Source organism: Wyeomyia smithii, chromosome 3, assembly GCF_029784165.1.
Source record: "Wyeomyia smithii strain HCP4-BCI-WySm-NY-G18 chromosome 3, ASM2978416v1, whole genome shotgun sequence".
Classification (NCBI taxonomy): Eukaryota; Metazoa; Arthropoda; class Insecta; order Diptera; family Culicidae; genus Wyeomyia; species Wyeomyia smithii.
In genome coordinates this window covers 178,002,894-178,028,492 of record NC_073696.1, presented here as the reverse complement: position 1 = coordinate 178,028,492, position 25,599 = coordinate 178,002,894, and the positions used below count along the sequence as shown (strand labels likewise).

At 39.1% G+C, this 25,599-nt stretch overlaps 2 protein-coding genes across 3 annotated transcripts in view; both read right to left on the bottom strand.

Moving 5' to 3' along the window:
- LOC129726657 (uncharacterized) overlaps window positions 1–25,599 on the bottom strand; it is a 279,894-nt gene that overhangs the window by 50,959 nt on the left and 203,336 nt on the right. The window lies entirely within an intron of this gene.
- On the bottom strand, window positions 792–25,591 carry LOC129726658 (uncharacterized). The gene is made up of 2 exons (XM_055683611.1): window positions 10,598–25,591; window positions 792–10,559 (listed from the first exon to the last, which is right to left on the bottom strand). The coding sequence occupies exon 1, from the start codon at window positions 25,527–25,529 to the stop codon at window positions 22,275–22,277; it is 3,255 nt and encodes a 1,084-aa protein (XP_055539586.1). The 5' UTR covers window positions 25,530–25,591; the 3' UTR covers window positions 792–10,559; window positions 10,598–22,274.

Genomic DNA, 25,599 nt, shown 5'->3' with positions numbered 1-25,599 from the left:
TTAACACGTTTATTGAAAAAAAAAAAAAGATTGTTAACATATCAAGTTCTACCAATTTCATTGTTAGCGCAATGCAAAACTTTTGTGTATGCAGACGCCATTAACATGGTATATAATAATTTCCCGCTACGGGCGAGAGAATTGAACTCGGATGCTGCATATATACGATCGAAATTTTGCGACAGAATTTCAATTGCTAATGACATACACTATTACATAAAAATTCATAGAATATAAACGCTGTTCCGTTTTAAGTCATTCTTCAAAACCAAAATTAAAAACAAACCGAAATGAGTAGTGCAAAAGTAGTGCAGTCAACAACACACACACAAAACATGTTCATCATATCCTTGGTTAGTGAAAGTAGTCATCATTGCTCAGTCCAATCATTGAATCATAATAGCGATCCTCAAGTAAACTAGAAACGAAACAATGAATTCAACACAAAACCCAAACAACACAACTGATTCCAAAAAAAACTAAAGAATAATCACACAGCTCAAATTCCACTAATATATAATAAATGTTTCAATATTTGTTATGTTAAGAGAATCCATTCTAAATAACGCCCATTCAAACTTGACAATCTAGAAGAAAAACAAAAACCGAACCTAAAACCGGAGAAGGAATTAGAGCAAACCAAAAATAGTTGGAACACTATGAGTTATCAACCAATATTCTTCAATTGATGCGCCATATCCAGAATAAACGTGTAAATATCCATTCAGCGGAAGGTGTGGAACAAAATAATAAACAGGACAACAGTTCACAAATAAATAGAGGCCATTCTGATGCAGTGTACTTTAATTTTTTTCACAGTCTTGAATGATTTAACTATATATAAATTTATATACCATTATAATAAATAAAGATAACCATTCGTTCGTATGGTATTGTATAAAATATCAAATCTTTGTAAAATTAACTCCTTTCGGTAGCAAAACTTTTTTACAATTGATACGACAAGAGTTATATAGAAATTTATATATTTTTTCCTATTAAATAAATCCACTCAGTAGTCTAACAGTAATAATAGAGGAAAGGTAGCAGCATCAATTTACAGAAATCATAAACATGTTTATTAATAAATGCTTGTGTTCGATACTGCATTGAAAACGAAACCGTGACTAAATAATGTTAAATGCTTGTTTTTTACCATTATCATCGCACTCAACAAAAATTATGAGAAAGTGAAACAGGCTTGAAAAAGTGTATATTGCAACATTCAGTAAGGACAAAAACAATTGAACGCAAAATGTGAATTTAGAAGATTTTTTTTGCTTAATTGGTTCAACGAAAAATACAGGGAAAGGAACTTGAATTGGAAGTTGTACCTCGCCTCGGAGCATATACGAAAGTTGTTAAAGTTTATATCTTGCTGTAGATCGGAAAAGCAAAGTTCATCATCAATCAACTTCTTTTTAAAAGCTCGCGAGAAACATTAATGCATTAAAAATGATCTGCAAGTTAGTGTTTTGTACCTCAATAGTATCTGTAATTGCAAATTGGAGGCTAAACTGTTATAAAGTTACTACTGGCCAAGCCACAGCCAAAACGACTGTAGGAGCGACGGTTATAGAGAATAAATTGCTCGGGGACGGTACATCAAGACTTTCAAAAAACAGTCACTATTAACGCACTTTGTATGTTATTTTCGCCTTATCGTTGCATTACTGACTGAAAGGAATCCAACTCAAATATTTGCTTCAGATGAACGCGAGAACAACGTATATGAAAGCATCGTTCCACAGTAAGCTAAGCAGATTATGCATGATTTGTAAAATTATTTTCATCGCAAATAACTTTTATTAACATTTTCGTCCCTGATAAAATTTTCCTTGCTTCAAAATCGAATTTCGAATGCAATGCTATATGTGTTCGTGGATGCAATAGTTGACTGAAACTGAAACATTATCTACAATGCTTAAACACAGTTTTTCGTTCCAATGATGTGGGGTAAAAAATAATTTTAAAAAAATCACTAATTGTTAATTTACACTCTCTTGTTCAACCACAAATGGCGGTGCCTTTCGTTTCAACTGTGAAACCAATTCTTAACTCTGCTTTCAGAGGAGCAGACTTAATGTACTCATATTGGAAAAGTGAATACAAACTAAATTTTTCTGGCTGGAATGTTCAATCAAGCTATGGCACGCTGTCGGATAGCACGCCAAAGCGCGTGACGTGGTACGCTAAATTTTCTAATTAAAAGTTTCAACCTCTGGTCTGGTCTCTTTCACTGTACAAGTGTACATGTTACAGTAGGGGAAGCTCTATATTTTTTTCTCTGAACAGAAGACAGTTCTCCGTCCATCCCTGATTGGTTTGGACAGACTGCTGTTCCCATGCTCCTGGCTTCATATACACTCATCGTGTATAGTCATATTGCATCGATAAACGACGATGATGATGATCGAAATACTCTCGGGAACATCAGTTGGGCTGAAGTGTGATGCCTATGGTTAAAGAGTGTTCACCACCAATCAATCAATTAATGCTGAGAGCGAGTTCTCGAAAGAAACTTGAAGCGTGTGGTTTTTGGGTACGCTTATAACTCACACCGCGCTAATGGGTTGAACTTCTGTTTTATCGTAACTGTTTCAGATTTGTTTGACTTTTTTCCATTCCCTAATTACTACCGGGTATAAGCGAATTCATCGTGATGGATGGGATTTTTTTGCACCTTATCATAATGGAAATTTCAGCTCCCTGCATAAAGCATGAAAGTGCTTGCCGAATGGGATTTTTAAACTTTTCTAATCCCAGCACTGAACAGCATCCGGTTCTGCAACTGTTAACATGCAGTGGGAAAACTGTAAAAATGAATAAAAATTTTAAAAGTGTCAAATGTTGGACACCGAGTTAGTACTAAGCAGTTGAGCAGAAGCCGAAAGTTTCATGGTGATTCTGTATCGTGAATGTTAAATATACTTTCGGAATACCGTAATAGAGTACCTTATCGTAATAGTTCTGAAAAACTTCCAATTGAACCTTTCTACTCAAACATTTTTCGTAGTCATAATTAATTTTCATTCTATCATTCTTTATTGCGATACGTCTAGAATGAGTGGAAAAACATTTTGTTATTTAAATTTAAAAGAAAGAACAAAATATCATCGCATCATTTTAATAGATGGCTCATAAATTAGAAAAGTTTGTCGTGATTTCATTACCATTCCAGATTAGTAAATTTGCAGAAGAAAAGTTTTCTAAGGTTTGTTTAAAAAAGCACCAGCGTTCCGGCACGAACCTCGCTCGCGGATGAGCGAAAATCCCTTTTTCCTACGCAGTTAATCGGAAGATATAGCATCCGATCCGGAATGGTTTCCAGAGGGCGGAGAACTTTTAATCCACTTCGAACAAATTTTAAAAGTGTCAAACAATCGATTCCTTATCAGACCCATTAGATATTAAATTTTCAATCTTTGAGGAAAACTTTGTTTGTCCCAATGAAGCCGTTTTGCCGGGAAACTTTTCCCAATACAGTCATTAGTATTCTCCCTGTGGTAGCCGAATGAAATACTTCACATACCTCGAGCATATCATGCAAAGCCGAAGTTGTGATTTATTCGAGATTTTCGTCCTTGAAACTGAGCTGAGAGTTAATTCACTTTTCGCTCGGAAAATGCCAGCAACAGCCGTGTAAGACAATACTCGTATCATCGGGTTCCGGGATAACGAACGCGCGCTGACTTCTTCCGGGCGCTAGTCCAGTAAGCCTACATATCGAAAAGCTTTCTACTCAGATGCTCGTCGTCACCCGCCTTCAGAAAACGACTGGGCAGCTAGCCACTTTGCCATTCGCAAAAGAGCACCCACCGCGACCAGTCTTGGGATTTACGGCTCCAGCTGGGGAGAACCGTTCGCGTTGTAATCTTGCTTTATTTATGCTGACACTCGATGTCATAAATTTAAGTCTTAGCAGAAGCTCACCGAGTGAATCCTCTGATGCTGGCTTCTCTCACCAGAAGCCACCGATACGATGGTGTGCCTTTCCGTTTGCCACCACATACTGGAGGAAAAAATAAAGCATACCACCATCACAGAATGGGGGAAGTATGTTTGCATGAGGTGCCTATGGTTTAGCTTCATACATACGCTCGGCGAATGTTTCTATCTTATATCGATATAGCTGGCACAACAACGGTTTAAAGCATTCATGTGAACAAAAATCGCGAATGTCACGTGTTTGTGTCCAATAAGTTGTTTCTTTTTTATTCTGGTTCATTCTGCAGTTTCCAGTTAACATCTGTCACGAAATATAATAAAAATTTCAAATCTTTCAAGGCGATCAAAAGTATACGACACACCGTGCACACAGCATCCTTCATAAATATTTTCAAGCATCGCACGCTGTGGGCGGAATGTTAGTTTAGGTTTCGAAAGAAGTTATTTTTAAAAGCGGTTGCTGTTAGGAAAATATTCGCCCTGTCATAAACAGTCTCAGTTCAAGAAGCTTCCAACACGCGCTGGTTGAATGTTCTCCTATCCGTTAAAAATGAATAATTCATAGAATACTGTAATGCTCTTCAAACGAGCATTGCAGTTAAGACATAATTTTATTCAAACTTCGCCATGCATTGAATTTCTCAAGAGTTGATACTTTTTGTTACGTCTAGTATATGTTGGCATGTATTTCCGGCGTAGGGGCTGTAGTGTTGACAAACTCTGGACAGCCCACAGTAAATCCACACGAAAAATGTTCCCTAGCGATATTGCACGTATATGTCGTCGAATAAAATGTATTAAATTATGTGCTGTAAATACAGTGAGTATTTGTCAGGATCGTAAATTTTTTAATATTTGATATTAACAGGCTTCGGCACTTCGGAAAGACCCCTCGTATGTAAGGAATGCCTAAACTTTTCCTTTGTTATTTTTGTTTATACAATATTCGATAATATTAATCGTATTTTAAACAGAAAGTTAAAGTGCAAATGAACACCTGCTTCACTGTCTAGTTCAACAAATTCATTATAATGCGAAGACGCAAGTACCAAGCGGATACGAAGGAGGCGGACAACTTTTTGCTTCCAGGGAGCTCCATCGAATGGATCTAAATATTATATAAATTTAATTTGGCGTTAAGTGAAATCGTGCGCTACTATTGATAAAAAAATGTTTCAAGAAACCAGTGGGAAGCTTTTGAAAGCGTAACCTAATAGAACGTGACCAACCGAAGCTTCCCACACACAGAATTGGTGAAATGCTGAAATTCAGTGCTATATTATATAAGACTAGTTTTGCCAAGAGCACAAGCACAAGGCTACTAGCATGTAGTATCTGATAAACTACAGCTAAGCCAAAAACAAAACAAACTCTAGCTTAAGAATGACGCCGTCGAAGTAGAGTGATGGTAGTGAATATTGGTAGGCGAAAACTACTATAAACCGACTTGAAGCGCACCAACTAAAACACTGGTTAAATAAGTTCTATCTATTCTCTGTGAAATTGATGCCCATTGTGATTGATCAAATTCAAACTCTATTAATACTATTGAGACGTCTATTTTTTGTTTAACAATATTATATTCATCCAAATAACCTTAAAATCTCACATCATCTTATTTCTCTGGTTGGCTTTATTTGAAAAATCAGACGAAAGAGAGAATAAAATTCCTATCTTAATTGAGTACAAAATCATAGAATATTTAAAAGAGAGTTACTTAAACTTAAGTTTTATGAATTTGACTTTCGTTAGTTGCATTTTGCAAGAAAACGTTGTTCTAAAGAATCGCTGGGGCATACAAAACGCAGGTTTTTTCACACTTCTTCAGGACTTTTTATTTTAGCTTTTTTTCGATAACTTTAAGAGCGTGTGGGGTAAGAAAGGGACAAGTGGACGATGATAAGAAGTTTTCTTAAAGCTTAAGGACTAAAAATTGTTATAGATTTTGCTTATTCAACCATATGAGAGTACGGCGACCATATGTTACTATAGGTTGCAAAAGCCACTAAACAATGAAGTTTCAATTTTTGCCCTGCTGGACCACGGTGAAGTGTGGTCCAGAGCATACTACCAGGCAGCTCCTGTCCCTACCTCTACGTAGTACCGATTGGGATATTAGAAATGAGAGTATGTATATAAAAGCTCTACTACTGACAAATACTGTATTTTTGTTTTGTTTATGTATGTCCAGTTGAGTTCAAAATGGCGTGGAAACAAGACGCATTCCGCATGGCATTGTACAGTTTGCTATGAACTGCACAACAGTTTTGCCATAAAGTTCACGGTAAACCATTTTGGAAGCGAAAATCTTCCGTTTGCTATTGTGTATGATTTTCTGCAAACCTCAACTATAATCTGCCAGGAAGGTAGTAGAAGTCCGGCCCGAGTAGTGGACTAAAAAGGTTTATTTTCTTTTTTGTCTAAATCATTGCCTAGTGGTTTGGCTATTAATCAAAATGTATACCAGAACGAATGTTTGAACAACATTATGATTCCATTTCTTCCAATACACCATGCCGATGAAAAGTATGTGTTTATGCCAGATAAAATATCATCACATCACGTCAAAAAACACATACGTTTCTGAATAACAACTCGAATCCATTTGTACCCCAAATACGCAACCCATCAAATTTACCGCATTGTCGTTCAATCGAAGATTTCTGTGAGATTTTGAGTTTCTTTGGTGCAAAAATAACTGGAGATCAACGAATTGCGAACAGTTGACTGGTAGAATCAAGAGATGCATTTGAAAATCGGACTTGATGGCCGTACAACGCTCTTGTTTCGGCATCAAGAGAAAGCTTCGTTGGAAGGCTGGTAATGGACCTTCCTCAAATATTCAATATTTTTTGTTAGTCCATATCCATAATGAATGTATCTTCATGAGTAATAAATCAGTATTTCTCTAAGTTCACCCATCTTTTTCGATGGTAGTAGAAAAAAAATTCCAAATGTTTAGTTGTCACCCGTTAGAAGGGGGAAATATTCTTCTTGGTTGGTAGCTTATCCGGGCGCTTGTTCCCCATGTCAGGGGTGGCTCAAACAACGACTGATCCGGAGCAGACAGCTGGACTATGAAATGCGGTGTCTCGCCAGCTACACCCAAGATGGTAGCAAATACGAACAATCCAAAGAATAATACGAATCGTAATAATAGGTGTCGATATGAATTTTTTTTTAGGGGGATTTGTTAGTAGCTTAAGTATTTATGATAAATATTAGTAAATAATGAGTATGTGTGTCCAATCGCAAACGGTGACTTCTCAACACTGTTATTAATTTGTAATTTTAATTGTTAGGATTTGTTTGCTTTCGCAATTAGGACTTATCATTCGTAGGGATTTAAACCTACTTGTCAAGAAAGGAAAGTAAACTTACAACTAACTTAAATGCTAACTTATTGGCTATAAAGAGAGCTTATCGTAGCAATTGAGGATTGCAACGATTTTTGTCGAAAATTGTTAATAATTTTGACATAGCTTCTAATGGTTCAACACCAGTAAGTCTATGTAATTCGAGTGTACCAAACCAAGGAGAACGCTTCAAAATCATTTTCAGAATTTTATTCTGAATCCTTTGGAGTGTTTTCTTCCTTGTTGAACAGCAATTTGACCAGATCGGTACAGCATAAAGCATTGCTGGTCTAAAAATTTGTTTGTAAATCAAAAGTTTGTTCTTTAAACAAAGTTTAGAATTCCTGTTAATGAGAGGATATAAACATCTCGTATATTTGATGCACTTGGCTTGTATACTCTCAATGTGCTCTTTGAGAATAAGTTTTTTATCGTAAATTAGTCCGTAAATTAGTACTTAACCTTGTCAGACCAACTTAAAATAACCCCATTCATCTTGACAACGTGATTATTGTTTGGCTTGAGGAAAGAAGCCCTAGGCTTATGCGGGAAAAATTATCATTTGAGTTTTAGAAGCATTGGGAGAGATTTCCCACTTTTGCAAGTAGGAAGAAAAAATATCTAAACTTTTCTGCAATCGACTGCATATGACACGAAGGGTTTTTCCTTTTACGGAAATGCTTGTGTCATCGCAGAACAATGACTTTGTGCATCCTGCAGGCAAATCAGGAAGATCTGAAGTGAATATGTTATACAGGAAGTGGCCAAGACAGAACCTTGAGGCACACCTGCTCTGACAGGAAATCTATCAGATTTTGAATTCTGATAGACAACCTGCAGAGTTCGATCAGTAAGATAATTTTTCAAAATTTTGATTAGGAAAATTGGAAAATTAAAAGTTTGCAATTTCGCAATCAAACCTTTATGCCAAACACTGTCGAATGCTTTTTCTCCAGTGGAATAACCTTCAGATTTGTTAGTTCGTATCATATTAGTAACTCTGAGCAATTGATGAGTTGTGGAATGCCCATGGCGAAATCCAAACTTGAATTTTCGTTGATGTGTGACATCATTCTGTTAAGAATAATTCTCTCAAACAGTTTACTTATAGAAGAAAGCAAACTGATTGGTCGATAACTTGAAACTTCAGCTGGATTCTTATCCGGCTTTAAAATTGGAGTGCTTTTTGCGTTTTTCCATAATTTGGGAAAATATGCAATTTTGAAGCAGCAATTGAAAATTTTCACTAAAAATTCCATTGCTTTCATATTTTTGAAATTTTTAATAATTGATTTAATCTCATTCAAGGTAGTTTCAATTATTTCTGCAGGTAAAAAATTCTGGGAAGAAAGTAAATCAAATTGACGTGTGACTTCATTTTCAATTGGACTCACAAAATTCAAATTTGAGTTATGAACACTCTCAAACTGCTGAGCAAGTCTTTGAGCCTTTTGTTCATTGGATACAAGAAACGTTCACCATCTTTTAAAACTGGAATAGGCTTTGAAGGTTTCTTGAGAATCTTCGACAGCTTCCAAAAGGGTTTTGAATATGGTTTCAGTTTTTCAACTTTAGTCTCAAAATTTTGATTTCTCAGAAGAGTTAATCTATGTTTAATCTCTTTCTGTAAATCTTTATAAATAGTTTTAAAAACAGGGTCACGAGAACGTTGATATTGACGTCTGCGGACATTTTTCAAACGAATTAGAAGTTGAAGATTTTCGTCAATTATTGGTGAATCAAATTTCACTTCAGCCTTTGGAACAGAATAATTCCTGGCATCAACAATTGCCCATTTTAATGCTTCCAAAGCGGAATCAATATTCACTTCGTTTTGCAAATCAAGCACATTATTGAAATTTCTCTCAATATGAGTTTTGTATCTTTCCTAATTAGCCTTGTTATAATTAAAAACAGAGCTCATAGGGTTTAAAACTGATTCATGTGATAAAGAAAAAGTTATTGGAAGATGGTCAGAATCAAAGTCAGCATGTGTGATCAAATCAGTACATACATGACTTTGATCTGTAAGCACCAAATCAATTGTTGAAGGGTTTCTTACAGAAGAAAAGCATGTAGGACTATTCGGAGTCAAAATAGAATAGTATCCTGAAGAACAATCATTGAATAAAATTTTTCCGTTGGAATTACTTTGAGAATTATTCCATGATCGATGTTTAGCGTTAAAATCGCCGATTATAAAAAATTCCGAACGATTTCTGGTGAGTTTTTGTAAATCACCTTTAAAATAATTTTTGTGCTCGCGTGCGCAATGAAATGGTAAATATGCTGCGGCAATAAATAAAATCCCAAGTTCAGTTTGAACTTCAATTCCCAAAGTTTCAATAACTTGCGTCTCAAGATAGGGAAGAGCACGATGTTTGATTCGGCGATGAACAACAATTGCAACTCCACCGCCGGAACCCTGAATCCTATCATATCTATGAACCACGTAATTGGGATCATATTTTAATTTCATGTTAGGTTTCAAAAATGTTTTAGTAATAATTGCAATATGCACATTATTCACTGTTAAAAAATTAAAAAGCTCATTCTCATTGGCCTTCAATGAGCGAGCATTCCAATTTAAAATTTTGATCGGTTTATTTAAAATCATTGCTAAATTTTATATTAGAAACAATTTTAATTGTAAAATTGGTATCTATTTGAATGGCTTCAAACATTGATTTTGCCTGCAACATGGCGTTCATGAGATCGAACATTGCCTGTTGCAGAAAAGAAAGTTTACCTGCCGTAATAGGCCCTAGGTAGTTGACATTAGAAAAAATATTTTCGGTTGTAATATTAGTTGGGGTAATAGGTGTACAATTATTTTCTAGCGTGTTTTGCTTACCCATATTAGTGGTCATTTTCGAACTACCAACATTAGGCGGTAGAATGTTCGAACTACCTGTAACCTGTGCATATGTTAAACGGGTGTGCAAAGGAGTAGGTAAACTATGCGTCACTGGTACGCTTGGAGAATTTTGTTTTGAAGTTGGTTTTAATTGAGAAATTGAATATTGTTTACCTTGTCTTGCCTTAACAATTGCTAAACGGACTGGGCATTGATAAAAATTTGACATATGGTTGCCGTTACAATTCGCACAGCGAAAATTTTTACTCTCTTCACAGGACATGTGTCCTTTTTGTGAGAAGAGTCTCCACAAATCAGGCATTTTTGGTCCATGTTACAGAACTTAGAACCATGGCCATAACGTTGGCAAATACGGCATTGGGTGATATGCTTTTCACCTCCGCCAAACTTCCTATAAGCTTCTCATTACACGCACGCACGTTATATAAAGCATGTGACCACAAGCAACCGAAAACACGTCTGATCTGTAGGACAGTTCAAGACGCACTTGCTAGGACTCTGTTCGAACCAGCAAGCGCAGATGTCTTAACCAGAGAGTTGAGGAAGGCAAATGTAAAAATAGCATCAAAACTTGGAGTCCGTGAATTTCGGGAGGTAGACGCGACCGTGGGCACTTCCTTCAAGCATGTATGTGTATGTGGAAAGAACGGAGAAAAAAATCCCCGCGCAGTTCCCTTTCAGTATGTGCCTGCGTGTAGCAATGCTTTCACCACACTGCTTGTTTCTCCACTCTAAAGTGTCTCAACCAACTTCCAGAGAGACAAACACACTTCCAGCTCACCCCACATCTGATAGAAACAAGAATGGTGATCCCTCTAAAGAGAATACGCGGAAGTATACCTCAGTCCGGAAAGTGAAAAAAACCTACCGGAAAAAAGTGTAAGCCTACCGTGAAAACGAATTCGATACAAGTAAACTCGACCGGCACGAGCAACGCAGTCTTTTTTCCCAATCTCTTTTCCTCTTCTGCCATGCTCGAGAAACAAACTGTAAAAAGCAGCGCAGATAGCTCTGCTGTGTAATTATTGTGCGTATGGTCCATACGTGTGAGAAAGTACACTACAGTTCATTGTCTCGCAAGAGAGAGATTTCAGATTCCACCGCGGTGCTGTCTGGAAGCTCGTCAGATAAAAATCGTCCGTCGTTCTCTTCTAGCATGTACGTTGATTTGCTCTTTGTTGTGAGAGCAGTTGTCTCCGCAGTGCAAGATATTCTCCTGAACTCTAGAGATTTTCTGTGGAGAAAAAACAAGCCTGCCTTCAAGTATTACATCCCCTATAGTGGCGGCGACAGAGCACCCCGTTGTCGGTTTCGTGCTATTAGGGAATCAAATAAAGCGGCCTGTCATTAGGTGGGGGCCCATTAATGACCGTCTATGCGTATTGAGGATCAACGGCAGATTCTTCAAATACAGCTTTATCAACGTGTACGTACCGGTAAGCGGTAAAATTGACGACGTAAAGGAAGAATTCTACGAGTTCCTTAAGAAAACGTGTGGAGAGTGTCCAGAACATGACATAAAGATCGCCATCGGAGATATGAAAGCACAAGTCAGACGAGAGGAGTTCTTTCGGTAGGGAAAGCCTTCACTCTACCACCAACCACAACGGCTTGAAGTTAGAGAACTGCGACGCGGCCAGGAGAATGGCCATCTGTACACGCAAAAGTTCAAGCTTACATCATCCGTTGTGTCCTCTCAAAACGCACATTAAATGCTCTGGCATTAACACAACAAACATGTCTAAAGGATAACGCAACAATTGCGTAATGAATACATTGACATAGATTGAAACCAGAATATGTATGATACACACAATATCGTAGGATTTCGGTAGACTTTGGTTTTGGGCAAACGATCAGTTTTGGGGCGCTCAAAAAACCGTTGGTAACTTTCGCGAGTCGGTGCGTATCAAAAGCTCGTGCATCCCTAATCACCGTCAGCAACCGCGACAGCCAACAGCGAGACTCGTCGCAACAGAATTTACTGACGCTGGTGCCAGTAACGTGGAACCGAATGCATATGAATAAAACCAGAATCGTCGTTAAATGCAAAATGTTTGGAACAAATCCAATGTCTTTTTAATTGTTATTGATTCGATGATGTTTTTGAATGACCGGATTCATGATAGTGAATCGATCAGTTAATATATGCGTTAACCTTGTCAGTACCAAAATCATCAGTATTGATAACTGCTTGCACTGCTTTAACGATAGCAGCATTCTGGAAAATATTACCAATACCAGTACGAATCATCATGGCAAGACTAGCACAGGTTAATACTTCAAAAGTGTTTTGATTTTGAGCCTTCCAATACATTGAACATTCGCTAGAGCACCAAAAGCGTTATGAACAACACACATCCGTTGTACTGGTTCCAAAACAGTACAGAAATTGCTCTAGAAAAACGCAATATTGATGTGGTTACGCACAGTCCACCTTTTGCGTGAGTACCCATTTTGCATGTCTGAACATTCGAAAGCACATCTGGAGACACCCCAATGGAGAGGCCTGCTCCCAGATCGACCACATGCTGATCAATGGCCGGCAATTTTCAGAAATCATAGATGTGCGATCCTTTCGAGGGCAAAACATCGACTCGGATCACTATCTCGTGGTAGGTAGGATTCGCGCCCGACAGTCCAACGTAATTAAATCCAGATTGGCGTGGAAAATACGTCTGGACTTCCAGAGGTTATCAGCGAAAGGAGTTGCTGCAGAGTATACTCGTTAGACGGATCGTTAAACTAGCTGGCGTGGACCTGAACGAGCAGTGGAAGCACATGCATGATGAGGTCAGCGAAACAGCGCGAGCAGTGATAGGCATGACAATGGGAGCTACGCGTAGTGGGTGGTTCAGTGCTGAGTGTCTAGAGGTGATGGAAGAGAAGAACCGGGCCTACGCCAACACGTTAGTAGCAGCTAATCGTGTGACGCGTCAGATGCGGGAGAAATACCAGGCCAGGCGTTGTAAGCAACATTTTGAAGTGGTGTTGAACGGTGAGGAAGGTAGGGGGGTCGTTGAGGGAAACCAAATAGAAACTGGGGCGGGCGGACAAGCAGTGGAGGTGAAGAATACTTGCAAAGAGCTGAAAAACCACAAAGCCGCTGGGAAGAACGGCTTACCGGCTGAACTTTTCAGAGTCGGGAACGAGCGGTTGTGTAGTGCAATTAACCACATTATCCTTAGGGTATGGTCTGAGTAACAAATACCTACGGACTGGTTGGAAGAACTCATATGCCTTATCAATAAGAAGGGACATAGAATCGACTGTAGCAACTGTCAAGGTATAACTCTCCTCATTTCCGCATATCCAGTTCTCTTCCGCATTCCGTTCCATAGACTGAAGCTGATGCATGAAGCCTTTGTTGGTATATACCAGTGCGGTTTTCGAGCGGGACAATCTATAACGAATCAGATGTTCACCTAGATCTCCAACAAGTTTTGAGAATACAGCTTGCAGACACACCATCTGTTTATAGACTGTAAGGCGGCGTACGCTCTCAGCGTTCGAAAATGCAAATTTTCCATAGTGTTGTTGTTGTAAGTAAGCAGCCAATCGTATCTTGCAGTTCGAAGCTAACGTGGTTCCGAGATATTCATCATGCAGGATGAGGAGAGAAAAACCAACCACAATTACTTCATAAATTGTGAAAGTACTGTGTTGTGAGTGGTTGAAAAGTAAAGAAAACACTCACGACTGTCCGCAAAATTGCAAATCAAGCGTAAAACACTTGATCGTAAACCGATTCAAGATTGTTTCCCCAAAAAAATTCACTAGAAAATCAGGGTTCGACAATGGATGTGTTCCTGCAGCAAGAGAATCAGTGTTTTTGTGACGGATAAGAGCATGTATTCGGACTGCCGCCTCAGCAAATGGATTTTACCCTTCATTAAGTCTCATGATGATCCAATTATGCTTTGGCCAGATCTAACCCGCTACCATTACAGCAAGGGTGTGCTACAACGGTACAATGACAATTGTGTCCTTATTTCAAAAGAACCTTTTAAATTATGCCCAACTCCGTTCAATAGTCAAATATTAGGCAGTGATGAAGCGGAAGTTGGTTGAAGAGGAACAGTATTGGTTAGATGAACCGGTTAGAAAAGAGCGTAACTAAATAAGGTGTGTGCCTACCGATGAACGATATCAATAGTAAAGTGAGAATTGCTTCAAAAAGTCGGTCAATGATTTTTCATCATTATTTTCTTTTTGTTCTTGGAAAGTTGAAAGAAAAGTCAAAAAATACACGCAGTCAAAAATTTCCTATTTATAAATGATCTGAGCTCCACATTTTGTCATATTCTTTTGTTTTTTCTTCATATGCCAAAAGTTTTGTGGTTATGAGTTCAATTTTGAGCATTAGTTGATGCATGCAATTAAATTTTATTTTTATTAAATTCGAATTGTTATGCAACTTATATAATTTGATCATTTCTTTAGTCGAAAAGTTGTTCATTTTGTTCGAAACTAGATATTCAAATAATCAGAACATAAAATTTTACGAATCCTGAAGTACTTGTTCCATATAAAATTTGATTATGATTTCCAAACATAAGTTGCCCAGTGTTTCATTTTCCATAGAGGCTGGATCGTCTTCATTAGCCCAGATTACCTTCTTTTTTCACGTCTGACAATCGCGTAGGTGCGAGGTTAACTCATTTTTATTAGAGAAGCAATGTGTTGTAGGTATCTGTTTGTGAACAAACTGGTTCCCTGTCGCTTGTTTTTTTTTATCAATGCGGGTAATTCCCGACCCGGACGTCTTTTATATTTTTAATAGTCGTTTTGAAACCTATTTAGACGTCGTTTATAAAAGAAATATTTCCTGGTGAACAAATTCTTGCGATGATTAATTGCTAATTCTTGCGTGGTATGTATCTGGTGCATACTCTTTTTCGAGATACAAACGATTCGCGTGATAAGTGTATCATAAGGAAGAACATTATGACAGGTAAGTATCAGAATTAGCATTAATATACCTTTTTATTTGATATATTGAAAATTGAAGAAAAATCAAATAAACAGTTTAAAAATTAATTATTTTTTAAATACACTAACAAACTTGATGAATTACAAACTTGATCAGGTGTTCTCAAACCCCGACTTGAGAATCGATGAATTACTATCTCTATTTCAATTTAATTTAAAAAAAAATTAGCAAATTTACTGATTGCGTTAAATTGCAGTACAAGTGCATCATCAGAAATATAACTACGACGGTGATGATTTACCAACAAACAATAACAACATCTTGTCGGTATTCTAGGAAACTCGCTGTTATAGAAATTTCCGATGAAACGTTTCCAGCAGTGCCTTCCGTTGTTTGGTCTATACAGTATGGACTTCGCGGATTGTTAGGCAAAACTTTTGCCGTTTCCGTACCGATGTGAATGCTTGTGTCTTAAAGCAACGCTTCTCAACGTTAGAGAGAATGCGTAAGTTGTTGGGTGGAGAAAAACTTGTTTATATGGTGGTAAAGTATTCGACGAGTGAAGTTTGTCTGGCCTATGCAGCAGCTATGTTTTCTGTTTCTCGACGTTAAAATGGAAATTTGCTCGACAGAGGCTGGTAACGGGATCGACAGCGGGAAGTGAATGTGAGGGTGTATTAAAGGTAATGCCGAAAGACGATGGTAAGGAGGAAGAATACAGTATAAACTTAAAATAAGATACTCCTCGGTTGCACAACCAGCACGCTTGCTACTAGGAATGCTGCACGAAAATGAACAAACGTGAAAATGGTGACACAACACACGTGAAATCCGGTAAAACATAAATGCGAAAAAAAGAAATCGGTCTAGCAAGATGAAATCCAGTATCGGATTTGTATAGAAGTCCACAGAGGTTTGCATGATAGAGAGCAGACGGGAGTTAAGGGAATAAAAAATTGATCGATTTCATAGCATAACCAAGAAGGGTGATGGTGGAAATGTGGGCATAAGATGCAGTTGCGGGTGTTGGGAAAATTGGTAGCAAGGTGAAAAACCGGAAATATTGTTGCATAAAACGTGAAAACGAGGAATGGAAATGATAAAAATAAAATAAAAACACTCAAAACGAAAACCATTTTGCTTTTCCTTTATTAGTATGATTGCATAGCATTGAACTCTTATAGGTGTACGACACTAAATAAATCGGTAGTAACCGATTGCTTAGATGGTTAGTAGATGTGAATGGATGGGTTAGCAAGTGGTTTTACCCTATCAGAGGTCAGCGAAAATGGTTCACATTCAGAAGGTGAGATGCGTTAAGTTGAATTGGTTGATTTGTTTCGTTCTGCTTTTTCAAACATTATAAAATGTGATGTGCCGGGTTGAGAGGGAACTATCAAATTATATTACTAACTAAATCATACGAAAATAAATTAAATGTACGAGCTCTTGCTTATACAATCATTTTAAAACCTGATACATTCTTTATAACATTCAATTAAATAAACTACAATCTGAAATCTGTTCGCCATCGTAATTAAAATTGCAATTTTTTCAACTATCACCAATGTAATTTGTTAATAAAATTTAGGAGGTGCTGTTCTAAGTAGGTGATTATAGATAGTGGAAATGATTGGTTTCGTTCAACAGATTCGTGTTTAAATTATCTGCCCACAAACTTAACATTAATGAAATCTAATTCTTAAGTATTGGAAGCTCAACATTCGTGTTAATTTGACAATTCTTCAGATAATTTACAAGGCGCGTACCTAATTTCCAGGACGCACGCTCTTCTCCCAACGTGTATTGCGGGCGGAACACCGAGAAATTATTCAATTTAATGTTACTCAGACGAGGCTAATGGCATTCTGTAGCTGCTATCCTTGCTCGTTTATTTTTTATTGCTTCAGATATGTACGTGTTTGTGCGCATCCTTTTGAATTTTTTCTTTAGTTTTTTTTCCTGCTCAGCGGAAACAAGCTGTTTAAGTAGCATGAAACACCCGCTCGGAATTAGCCATCTTAAATTTTGGTTGAGCAAATAAAAGCCAGTGGCAGATGAATATCGCTTGCTCCACAACCGAGTTCAGGCTATTTTATTTGCTGTTGCGAGTCCGTGCGGTTTGTTGATTAATGACCTTTTCATCGCATTTATGGGCTTTCCTTAAGTATTAGAGTATTTTTCCTGACCTGGAGAAAATGACGCTTTGCGATTGGAATCCTGCTAACAACTGACTGATTGATTCGCGATGGCTTCGAGCTATGACAGCTAAAGGCTACTAATTGATTGACATCATTTTTTCCTGCGAGTTTGCCTGGCAATCCTAGTTGACGGACCTTTGCATTGACCAGAATAACATCTATCCGTTTCGTAAGTTATAGCTGAGATCAATCATTGACCTTCAATTTTGACAACGGTTAAAAGGTGAATTGATATATTTATAATCTCATTCGAGTACATTGAATTGTGTCAGATTTGAATGAAATGTTGTTGTTTTGTTGGTTTATAGTATATATTTTTTATTCGATAGTACCTTTTTAGTTTTTTTTAGAAATTGAAATGAAAATTCCAAATTTCGTAACTTGAAAACAAGTTAACATTAACCGCGATAAAGACAAAGTTGTACACCAGGAAAAATGTCTAACGTACTCCAAAAAGAACTTCTTTCCACGTACCGTCATAAGGAGTTCCTATGGAAATCATAAATTTGATTTACGATTCAAAAGAGAAATATTAACATTCAAGCCTCTAGCCATGCCAGAACCATATGAGTTTGTGCATGCATAAACTTTTGGATGCTTTCATTATAGTAGTTTTTTTTTTCAAAAATTATCAATACATCGTGTTCAATATAATCGAATACAAGTTATCGAGTGTCTGTGACGTTTTTTGACCTTTCGTATATCATATGAGAGTATTTGAGAGTGTTCTTACCCTTTGTATGTAGATACTTGAAAATGTGCATGGTGTTGGCTCTTTGTCAGTTGTGTTTTGTTTTGATGTGCGATCTAGCAATTTTGGGAAGTCGTAGTAAAGCGGTTCTGCCGGGGTCCACTTTTGCACAATGCTCGAACGTTGGAAATCGTGAGGGGTTGAGCAAGATTTTATTTATAAAATCATCAAAGGTACAAGCAGACATCCTATGTAGAGGACCGTAGAAGATCTGCTTGGCGAAAAGGCAACTATCCGGCGAAAAGGCAACCTTTAGTTCGAAAACTTGTCGCCTATTTAATATATCTATTGGAACTTTCCACAATCTGTCGGTCACTAACCGTGGATGTAAGGCCTTCTTTTATTTCAGGTAGAAAGAAAATTTGCTGCCAAACACCTGAGAGACCAACTTCAGGTAGTGTGGAGTTTTACCCACTAAAAACCCTCCTGTCTCCAGTTCATAATACTCCCCGGGACGACCGCTAGGTATTGCTTCAGAGAGCGGCTTTTATGCTTTGTGCAATCTCCTGGCTCTATCAAGTCTCCTAGCTTATTAGCTAACTAACCTGGAGACTGGTAGTTAGCTAACATAGGCGTGTCAGTGGTCAACCTGTCGCCTGCTTTGCAACTCGAAGACTTTTTGAGAGGCGGCTGTACAAACCGTCCTCCAGATGTTCGGGTCTTCTCACATCCTCCGAATTAGGTTGTCCAGAGTAGTGTCTGGCCCGCTCACTACCATCATGTCACTCCGCGCATGCTCGAAACGAGGACATACGAAAAAGACATGCTCAGCAGTCTCTTCCGCATCCACGCACTCGAGGCACATGGGGAACCCCACATGCCCGAACCTGTGTAGATACTGCCTGCAGCAGCCATGGCCTGACATAATCTGTGCAGGTGGAAGTTAACTTCTCCATGGCGCCTCACGACCCATCCGGATACCATCGGGATAAGTCGGTGCGTCATCGAGAATGATCTTCTTGTACCTCATATGCTCCTTTGGTCACGTTAGTCGAAGCATTCTACGTCCTCCCAAATGGCTATGCTGATAGCCGTACAGGACGCAGATTGCATCGTATGACACTATACGAAACGCACTCGCAATCCTCAGACACATGAGCCTGTAGTTTCTAGTTTACCATAATAACTGTAAGTACCTAGCGCTTTGGACCACACTGGGCCCTCATACCTGAGTATGGACGAAACCAAACTGGCAAGAAGTTTACGTCGACATCATTTGAGATGCTTTGGCAATAGCCGTTGAAGCCAGGATGTTCCAGAGCGTAAGCGCTAGGGAGTCCCAACTGGTGCTATTGTACGCATTCTTTAAGTCAAGCGTGACGATTGCGCTATAGCGTATGCCCCTTCTCTTGCGCTGGTGTGCTACCTTCGCCGTCTTGGTGACGGATAGGATAGCATCCGGCGTGGACCTGCCCTTCCGGAAATCGAACTGGTTTGCTCGCAGTATCCAGCAGGCAGATAGGCCTGTATGCCGATGGGTCCTCTGGTGATTTCCCAGCCTTCGGCAGTAAGACCACTCTCTGCCGCTAGCACCTCTCCGTGAAGATGCAGTCATCCAGGCTGCTCTGCATGACTGCCCGAAACAGCTCGGGGGCCGTTTTTATCGTCAGCCTGATTGCCAGGTTAGGGATTTATATCCAGATGGATGTAAGGCCTATAAGTGGCGTATAGTTCACGGCGTTGCCGAGTCCTCTCAGAAAAGGAGGCACACTGGTCACAAGTTCATTTGTTCTGATAAAAACTTTTTGTGCTGGGGCAGCTACAAAATTATCGGTTGTGGGCAGCAGCAAGAGACAATATTTCAGATTCTGGAAGGCGTGTTGCTCGAATTTAGAGCGCAGCTTCAGTGATATTTTGAGGGAGCAGTTTGCAAGCGAGGTAAGCTTCCACTGGTTTTTAGCGATGAAGGCTTCATAGTCACTCCCAGCTGAACTTGAGGTACGATGCTGGACTAATAAGCGTGTCGTTGTATTTCCTAGCCTCGGCTCGGGAGAGAGTGTTATTATGAATAGGATAGTAGCGCTAGTCCCGCAATTGTTCTGTACACTAAAACAGTTGGCTGCGAAACCCGTGTATACAGAACAGAAGATCGAGTTCCAAATCAGAATATAGCATCAAGGCTTTGATTTTGAGTCAAAATTAATGCTGTTAATTATAAACGGAAGTTTTGGAGAGAATTGATGCTTTGAGTCTTCGAAAACTTTTCGGAGTTGACCATTATTAGCATTGGCTGAATAAAAACAAATGGCCGCCAAGTGTCATCCTTAGATCTTAGAACTCAATGGACTTTTTCGTCTGGTGCTACATGATGTCTAACTTGGATAGTTTAAAGCTGGGATGAAATACCCATAACGGTCGTGCGTGCCGTTTACGCCAGCTTCGAAAACCATTCGAAGTTAGTGGAGCTAACTAAAGAAGGGATTATTCCAAACATCTGCTGTAGCTGCTCGCTATAAAAAGTACTTTCAATAAAAAATACTTAGACATTAAATGTGTGAAATGTACATTTCATAATGAACTTTTGAAAATGTCTCCGAATTCATTGAATACGGAGTAGTTTAGATCCCAAATCAATTCATACACAAATATTTATATATCTGATGCTATGAAATGTCTGTACATGTTCTCTGACTCTGAAACCTCGAGTAAAAATTGGTAATACGTGACCAATTTACAGTTTGCAAGAAATATGTAGTTTTGGTCTTTTATATCCACAATAATTACGTATATGAAAATCGGAATACATATCACATGTCCAAATGTGACCTGCATTCAGGTATGTGTTGACAACGAACTGTCGAGTATAGATAAAACACTCTTGAGTATTCTTTCAAATAGTATAGGTTATCCTACAAAAAAAATCAACAAAGTGGAAGCTTTGAGACAATCAATATTATGCATTATTGACATAACTCATATGTTCCAGTTTGTGTATGCTAATGACTTTTATTTGAATCCGATTCGTATTTTTGAAGCTATGTTTTTTAATACATTTTCCAATTTCGGAGCACGCTTTTTATAAAAAGTTACCCCTAAGGAACAAACACATGCAACTTTGCATGATAAACAAAAAATCTGCAAACATTTAAATCTGGGATGTTCGGGACAGAAATTATGTTTTTTCTGCATTTTTCATCCGAAAAGGCTATCCACCATACATTACCTTCTGAGAAGGTTTCAGTGAGACAGCGATTTGCCGAGATTAATAGATTCAAAGAAATAGCGCAAGTATTCATCCCAAATCTCTATATCGAACTCCAGCAGTCGATATTCCTACAGTAAATCATTCCCTCTGCTTCGAAAATAAAACATTCCAACTCGTTGCTATCTTGATGCGATCCAAATCAAGTCAAAATATTTTTGATTGAAGCAAGGTTCTTGAAGAAGGTTAAATAACTGAACGATTTGTTTTCAATACGTATCTGTCCGTACCATTCTACTCATTGGAGAAAGGATAGGGTTTGGTGGAGAGCTATTTCTAAATTCATAAATTCTTTGAAAACAATTCTGATGGTTACTATGGATGGTTCAGTCAAGATTTTCATTGTAAATAGAAAGTTTTTTTTCTTCTCAAAAGCAGCACCACAGAAATTTGTGCAAGAATGACGACCGATTCATTATGCTGTTGACGTTCTTTAGCGAAAGATAAAATTGAGTTTTCCTGGTCAGTGTATGGTCCGCCGTAAAAGCTGAAGCTGATCGTTTAGCAGCGGTTGCAGCAGTATGCTTTCCCTCATGTTAGAGCAGAGTAATTAATTAAACTTTACAAACAAACTTCGTCGTAACGATATAAAATTTACATCTTAAACAAACTGCAACTGCTTCCGGCGCCTTAACATAGATACATCCGATGAGTTTATTTACAAACGTACACATTCATTAATCAACTGCGGGATCCTATTCTCTTTGGAATGATTCTCTTACCAACTAAAACGTTTCTGTCTATTTTATTTATGATGTTACAGTCAATTTTACCTATTTCCTATTTATTGTCGTTACCACATAGTGTTCCACATGTTAAAATCGATTTTCGTCTCCGTTGTCTTAGTCAGAGGACCAAAACCAAATGCAAAATGTGATACAAAATTGCACCATACTAGAGGAAACACTTCGGTAGCACTGAGTAGTGCCAAAAGTAGATCTTCGCGCCGCCGATATGTTTGCATTGTATGCTATACGTGATAGCTCGTGAAAATGTACGGTCCTGCTAACACTCGTACTCGAGCACCAGTTCCCCGCGCTCTTTGCGCGATTTAGAGACGATTACTCGGTGCGGGCCGTAGCTTCCAAAGAAGCCCGGATTAGCATTTCCGCCCGCCGCCTGGGAGAGCTTAACACTGGTGCGGCTGAATGAGCGGGTGCTTGTCAGTAAATCCTTGTGATTGAAATTGTTGGTAAAGCTGTGCGCCCGGCTTCGAGCCGCCATCAGTCCCAACTCGTTGCCATCCTGGCTGCCAACGATGTCTTGCGTAATTTCGCGACGCTCTTTGACTCTAGCATCATCATTATTGTCAGCGTTACAGTAATCGCCGGCTTTAAAAAAGCCTACATCCCTGACAGTGGCATCGTCATTAATATCATCATCATCGTCAACTTCGTCGTCGTCGTCAGTGTCATCTTCATCATCATCATCATCATCATCAGCACCATCAGTGTGTTGTTCATTAGTAGAAATGTTGCTTCTGAATGAACCGTTGTCGATGACCGTCTTTGTATAGTGATATGAGGGGTTTCGATAGTATTCCAATGAAGAACCGCCATTGCTATCGCTGGCAGTCGAACTTGCTCCACAGCTGAGCGATAGTACCGTGTCGAGTCCCACTAGTGCTGCTACCCTTGTGTTTTGATAGTGCTCCAGATAATCCTCTTGATATGTTAAATCAACGTCAAGTGGTGACTGCCGTTGATGTTGGTGCTGACGTTGGTGGCGTTGACGATGACAATGATGATTGTTCTGCTGCTTGTGAATCAACCGCTGTTCACGTATGCTGGCAGTCTGTTGGCGAGAAGATAAATCAGGATAAAAACTCCTGCGGAAAGATTCTCCAGTTCTAGTCGGCCGCGACAGCTTGAGGGTGGAAGCGTTATGAAAGTCTTTTTGGTACAGTTCTTGGTCCTGATTTTCGATGGCGATCGGGTTGTTGTTTGGGTGGGGATTATTGGCAGCGTGCAGCGAAAAGTGGCTGCTATCATCTAACAACGGAGGCAACAGGTTCTGAGTGCCTTCATTTGCCTCGGTTCCGGTGTAGACTTTGCTTTTTGAGTGACGCCTTGAAGAGTACTCGACAGCATCTTGCTGGTAACAGCGGAGGGTTTCCTCTGGCGTACAAATCAGTTTCAATTTTTGCATTTTATTGCCACTTGAGCTATTGCCACCGGCGCTGGAAGAAGGTGCACTGTAAACGGAAGCGTAGTCACTGCTGCTCAGTGAGCTTGAAGTGGTATTACTCTTGGCACTCCGTTCGCCTATCGTGGGGCGACCGTCGTCGAACGCGTCCTCGTTTGCGCTAACCAAGTTGAAGTCATTTTCCATTTTGATAAGACTAGCTAATTTTATTTTATTAGTGCTGCTGGCAGTCGTAGATGATGGTATGGTGTTATTTTTAACCTGCTCACTTTTAACTTTTTTATTCCCCGTACCCCACGTTTCATCCAGCAGTATAAGGTTCTGCAGTGTTCGTGCGTTATTGGTTGTCTGCGGCATCAGCACTGGTGTGGTTGTGGTTGCTGCTGTCATCAACATCTGGTCAAGAGTTTTGGAACATGATTTTGCCCGTTTATGCCCGCGGCGTGCTGGTCTCTGCGTAGCAACTCGCAATATTGGCTCTTGCTGTTCGTTGTCGAATGTTTCTTTCAGGAACGTGTCCAAATATGTAAGATTTTTCGTTAAATCTAGTTCAGACTTGTAGCTCTTATATACAGTTTTGTTGTTTAAACTAGTTCTTTCGTTTTCCTCGTACTTGTGAGTGGCTTTTATTAGGTCATCCAAATTGTAGGAACTGATGTGCCGATTTCGTTTAACTTTGGCACCGCCAAAGAGTTTACACCTTTGACCGAGTTTGATGATTTGTGTTCTGGCTCTGGTGAAATATTTCCGTTCACTCTTTTGCCATTGCGGTGCAACCAGCATCAAATGCGATGGCTCTTGGTCCTCAAAGCCAGTAGTTTTATTGGGGAAATTAAGATTTATATTCTTCAACTGGGGTATCTTTTCCGACTTCTTACGAGAGGCAAATGGAAACCGGAACAAATCGGAGCTTAGTTTTGGTCCACGTTTGCAAACTGTCCGCTTTTCACAACCAGGCTCGGAATAATCCGAGGGGAAATCAAGCTCCGGTTGAGCATAGTCCTGTCGTTTGAAAAAGCGTGTAGGTATGGCACTTTTACTTCTTGCTTCGTTGCTGTTACTGCTGCTAGTACTCACAATTCCATGTTCCTCTTTCGATAGGCTTGCCTGACTGTTATTGCCCTCTTGACGACGATTGCTACGCGAGATATTGGATTTCCTTCGAATTTGCCTCGTGGAATAGTGGCTTACAGTATTGCTGCTGTATCGATGTATGTTTTCATAATTGTTTTCCACTCCCCTTGCACGATTTGGACTGGATTTCTCCCGCTCTTCCAACGCCTCACTTTGATCATTTGCAACAAACTCCACTCGTCCCTCTGGGATTATCGAGTCGTTATCGAATATTTCCGACCGGCAAAACTCATCGCTATCATTATTGTTATCTTTACCACCTTCATTACAGTATGGCAATGATAAACTTTTGCTATTGTATTTATTGAACGTTTCCGCTTGTTTAATGCTAACCCCGTCAATGTCAGCCAGTTTGGATGGGAACTGCTTTCCGGTAGCGCTGATGGAATTCAAATCATGTGTCATGGACAGCTTCCGTTTGCTTTCCGGTCTCTTTCCAATCGAGTGGTAGATGCCAGTGCTAGAGTTAGCCTTAATTAAATTTCCCCGCTTCATTCCCACAGCACTTCCTTTGTCATTAGTAACTTCCGCAATGACTTGTATGCTTTCATTATTATTACTATCATTGTTACAATCTTTGGTTGGAGACACAACGGACGACCTGCGCTCTGCGTTTACTCCTCTGCTATTCGACTTAGTCAGAATTAGCGAGTAAGATTTCTTAAAGTTCGATTTAATTAAAAAATGACCCTTATCTAATTTATCTAGCAATCGGTTGAACTTCTCCACACTATAATAATCACTTACTTTGAACAATCGAATGCCACCGTCATTAGTTTCGCTAACATTATCGATGGTCTTTGCTTGAGACTGATAGCTGTTGGCACCCACAATGACGCCAGTTGGTTCCGTTTGGCCAACACAGCTGGGTGTGCCAGTCTGGTTTGGTTCGACGGCAACCAACTCTTCACTGGGGTGTGGAGTAGATTTCGGACTAGTGCTACCACTTCTGTTGAAGTCCGTATTAGATTCTTTAACCATACAATCAGTCTCACTAGTAGGTGCCTGCTAAACTCTTGTCGGTGGTTGTAATATCATAGCAGCCATTCGT

Bases quoted from the DNA above. Each gene is read 5' to 3' on its own strand.
- LOC129726658 (XM_055683611.1), bottom strand. From the start codon at position 25,529: ATGGTTAAAGAATCTAATACGGACTTCAACAGAAGTGGTAGCACTAGT.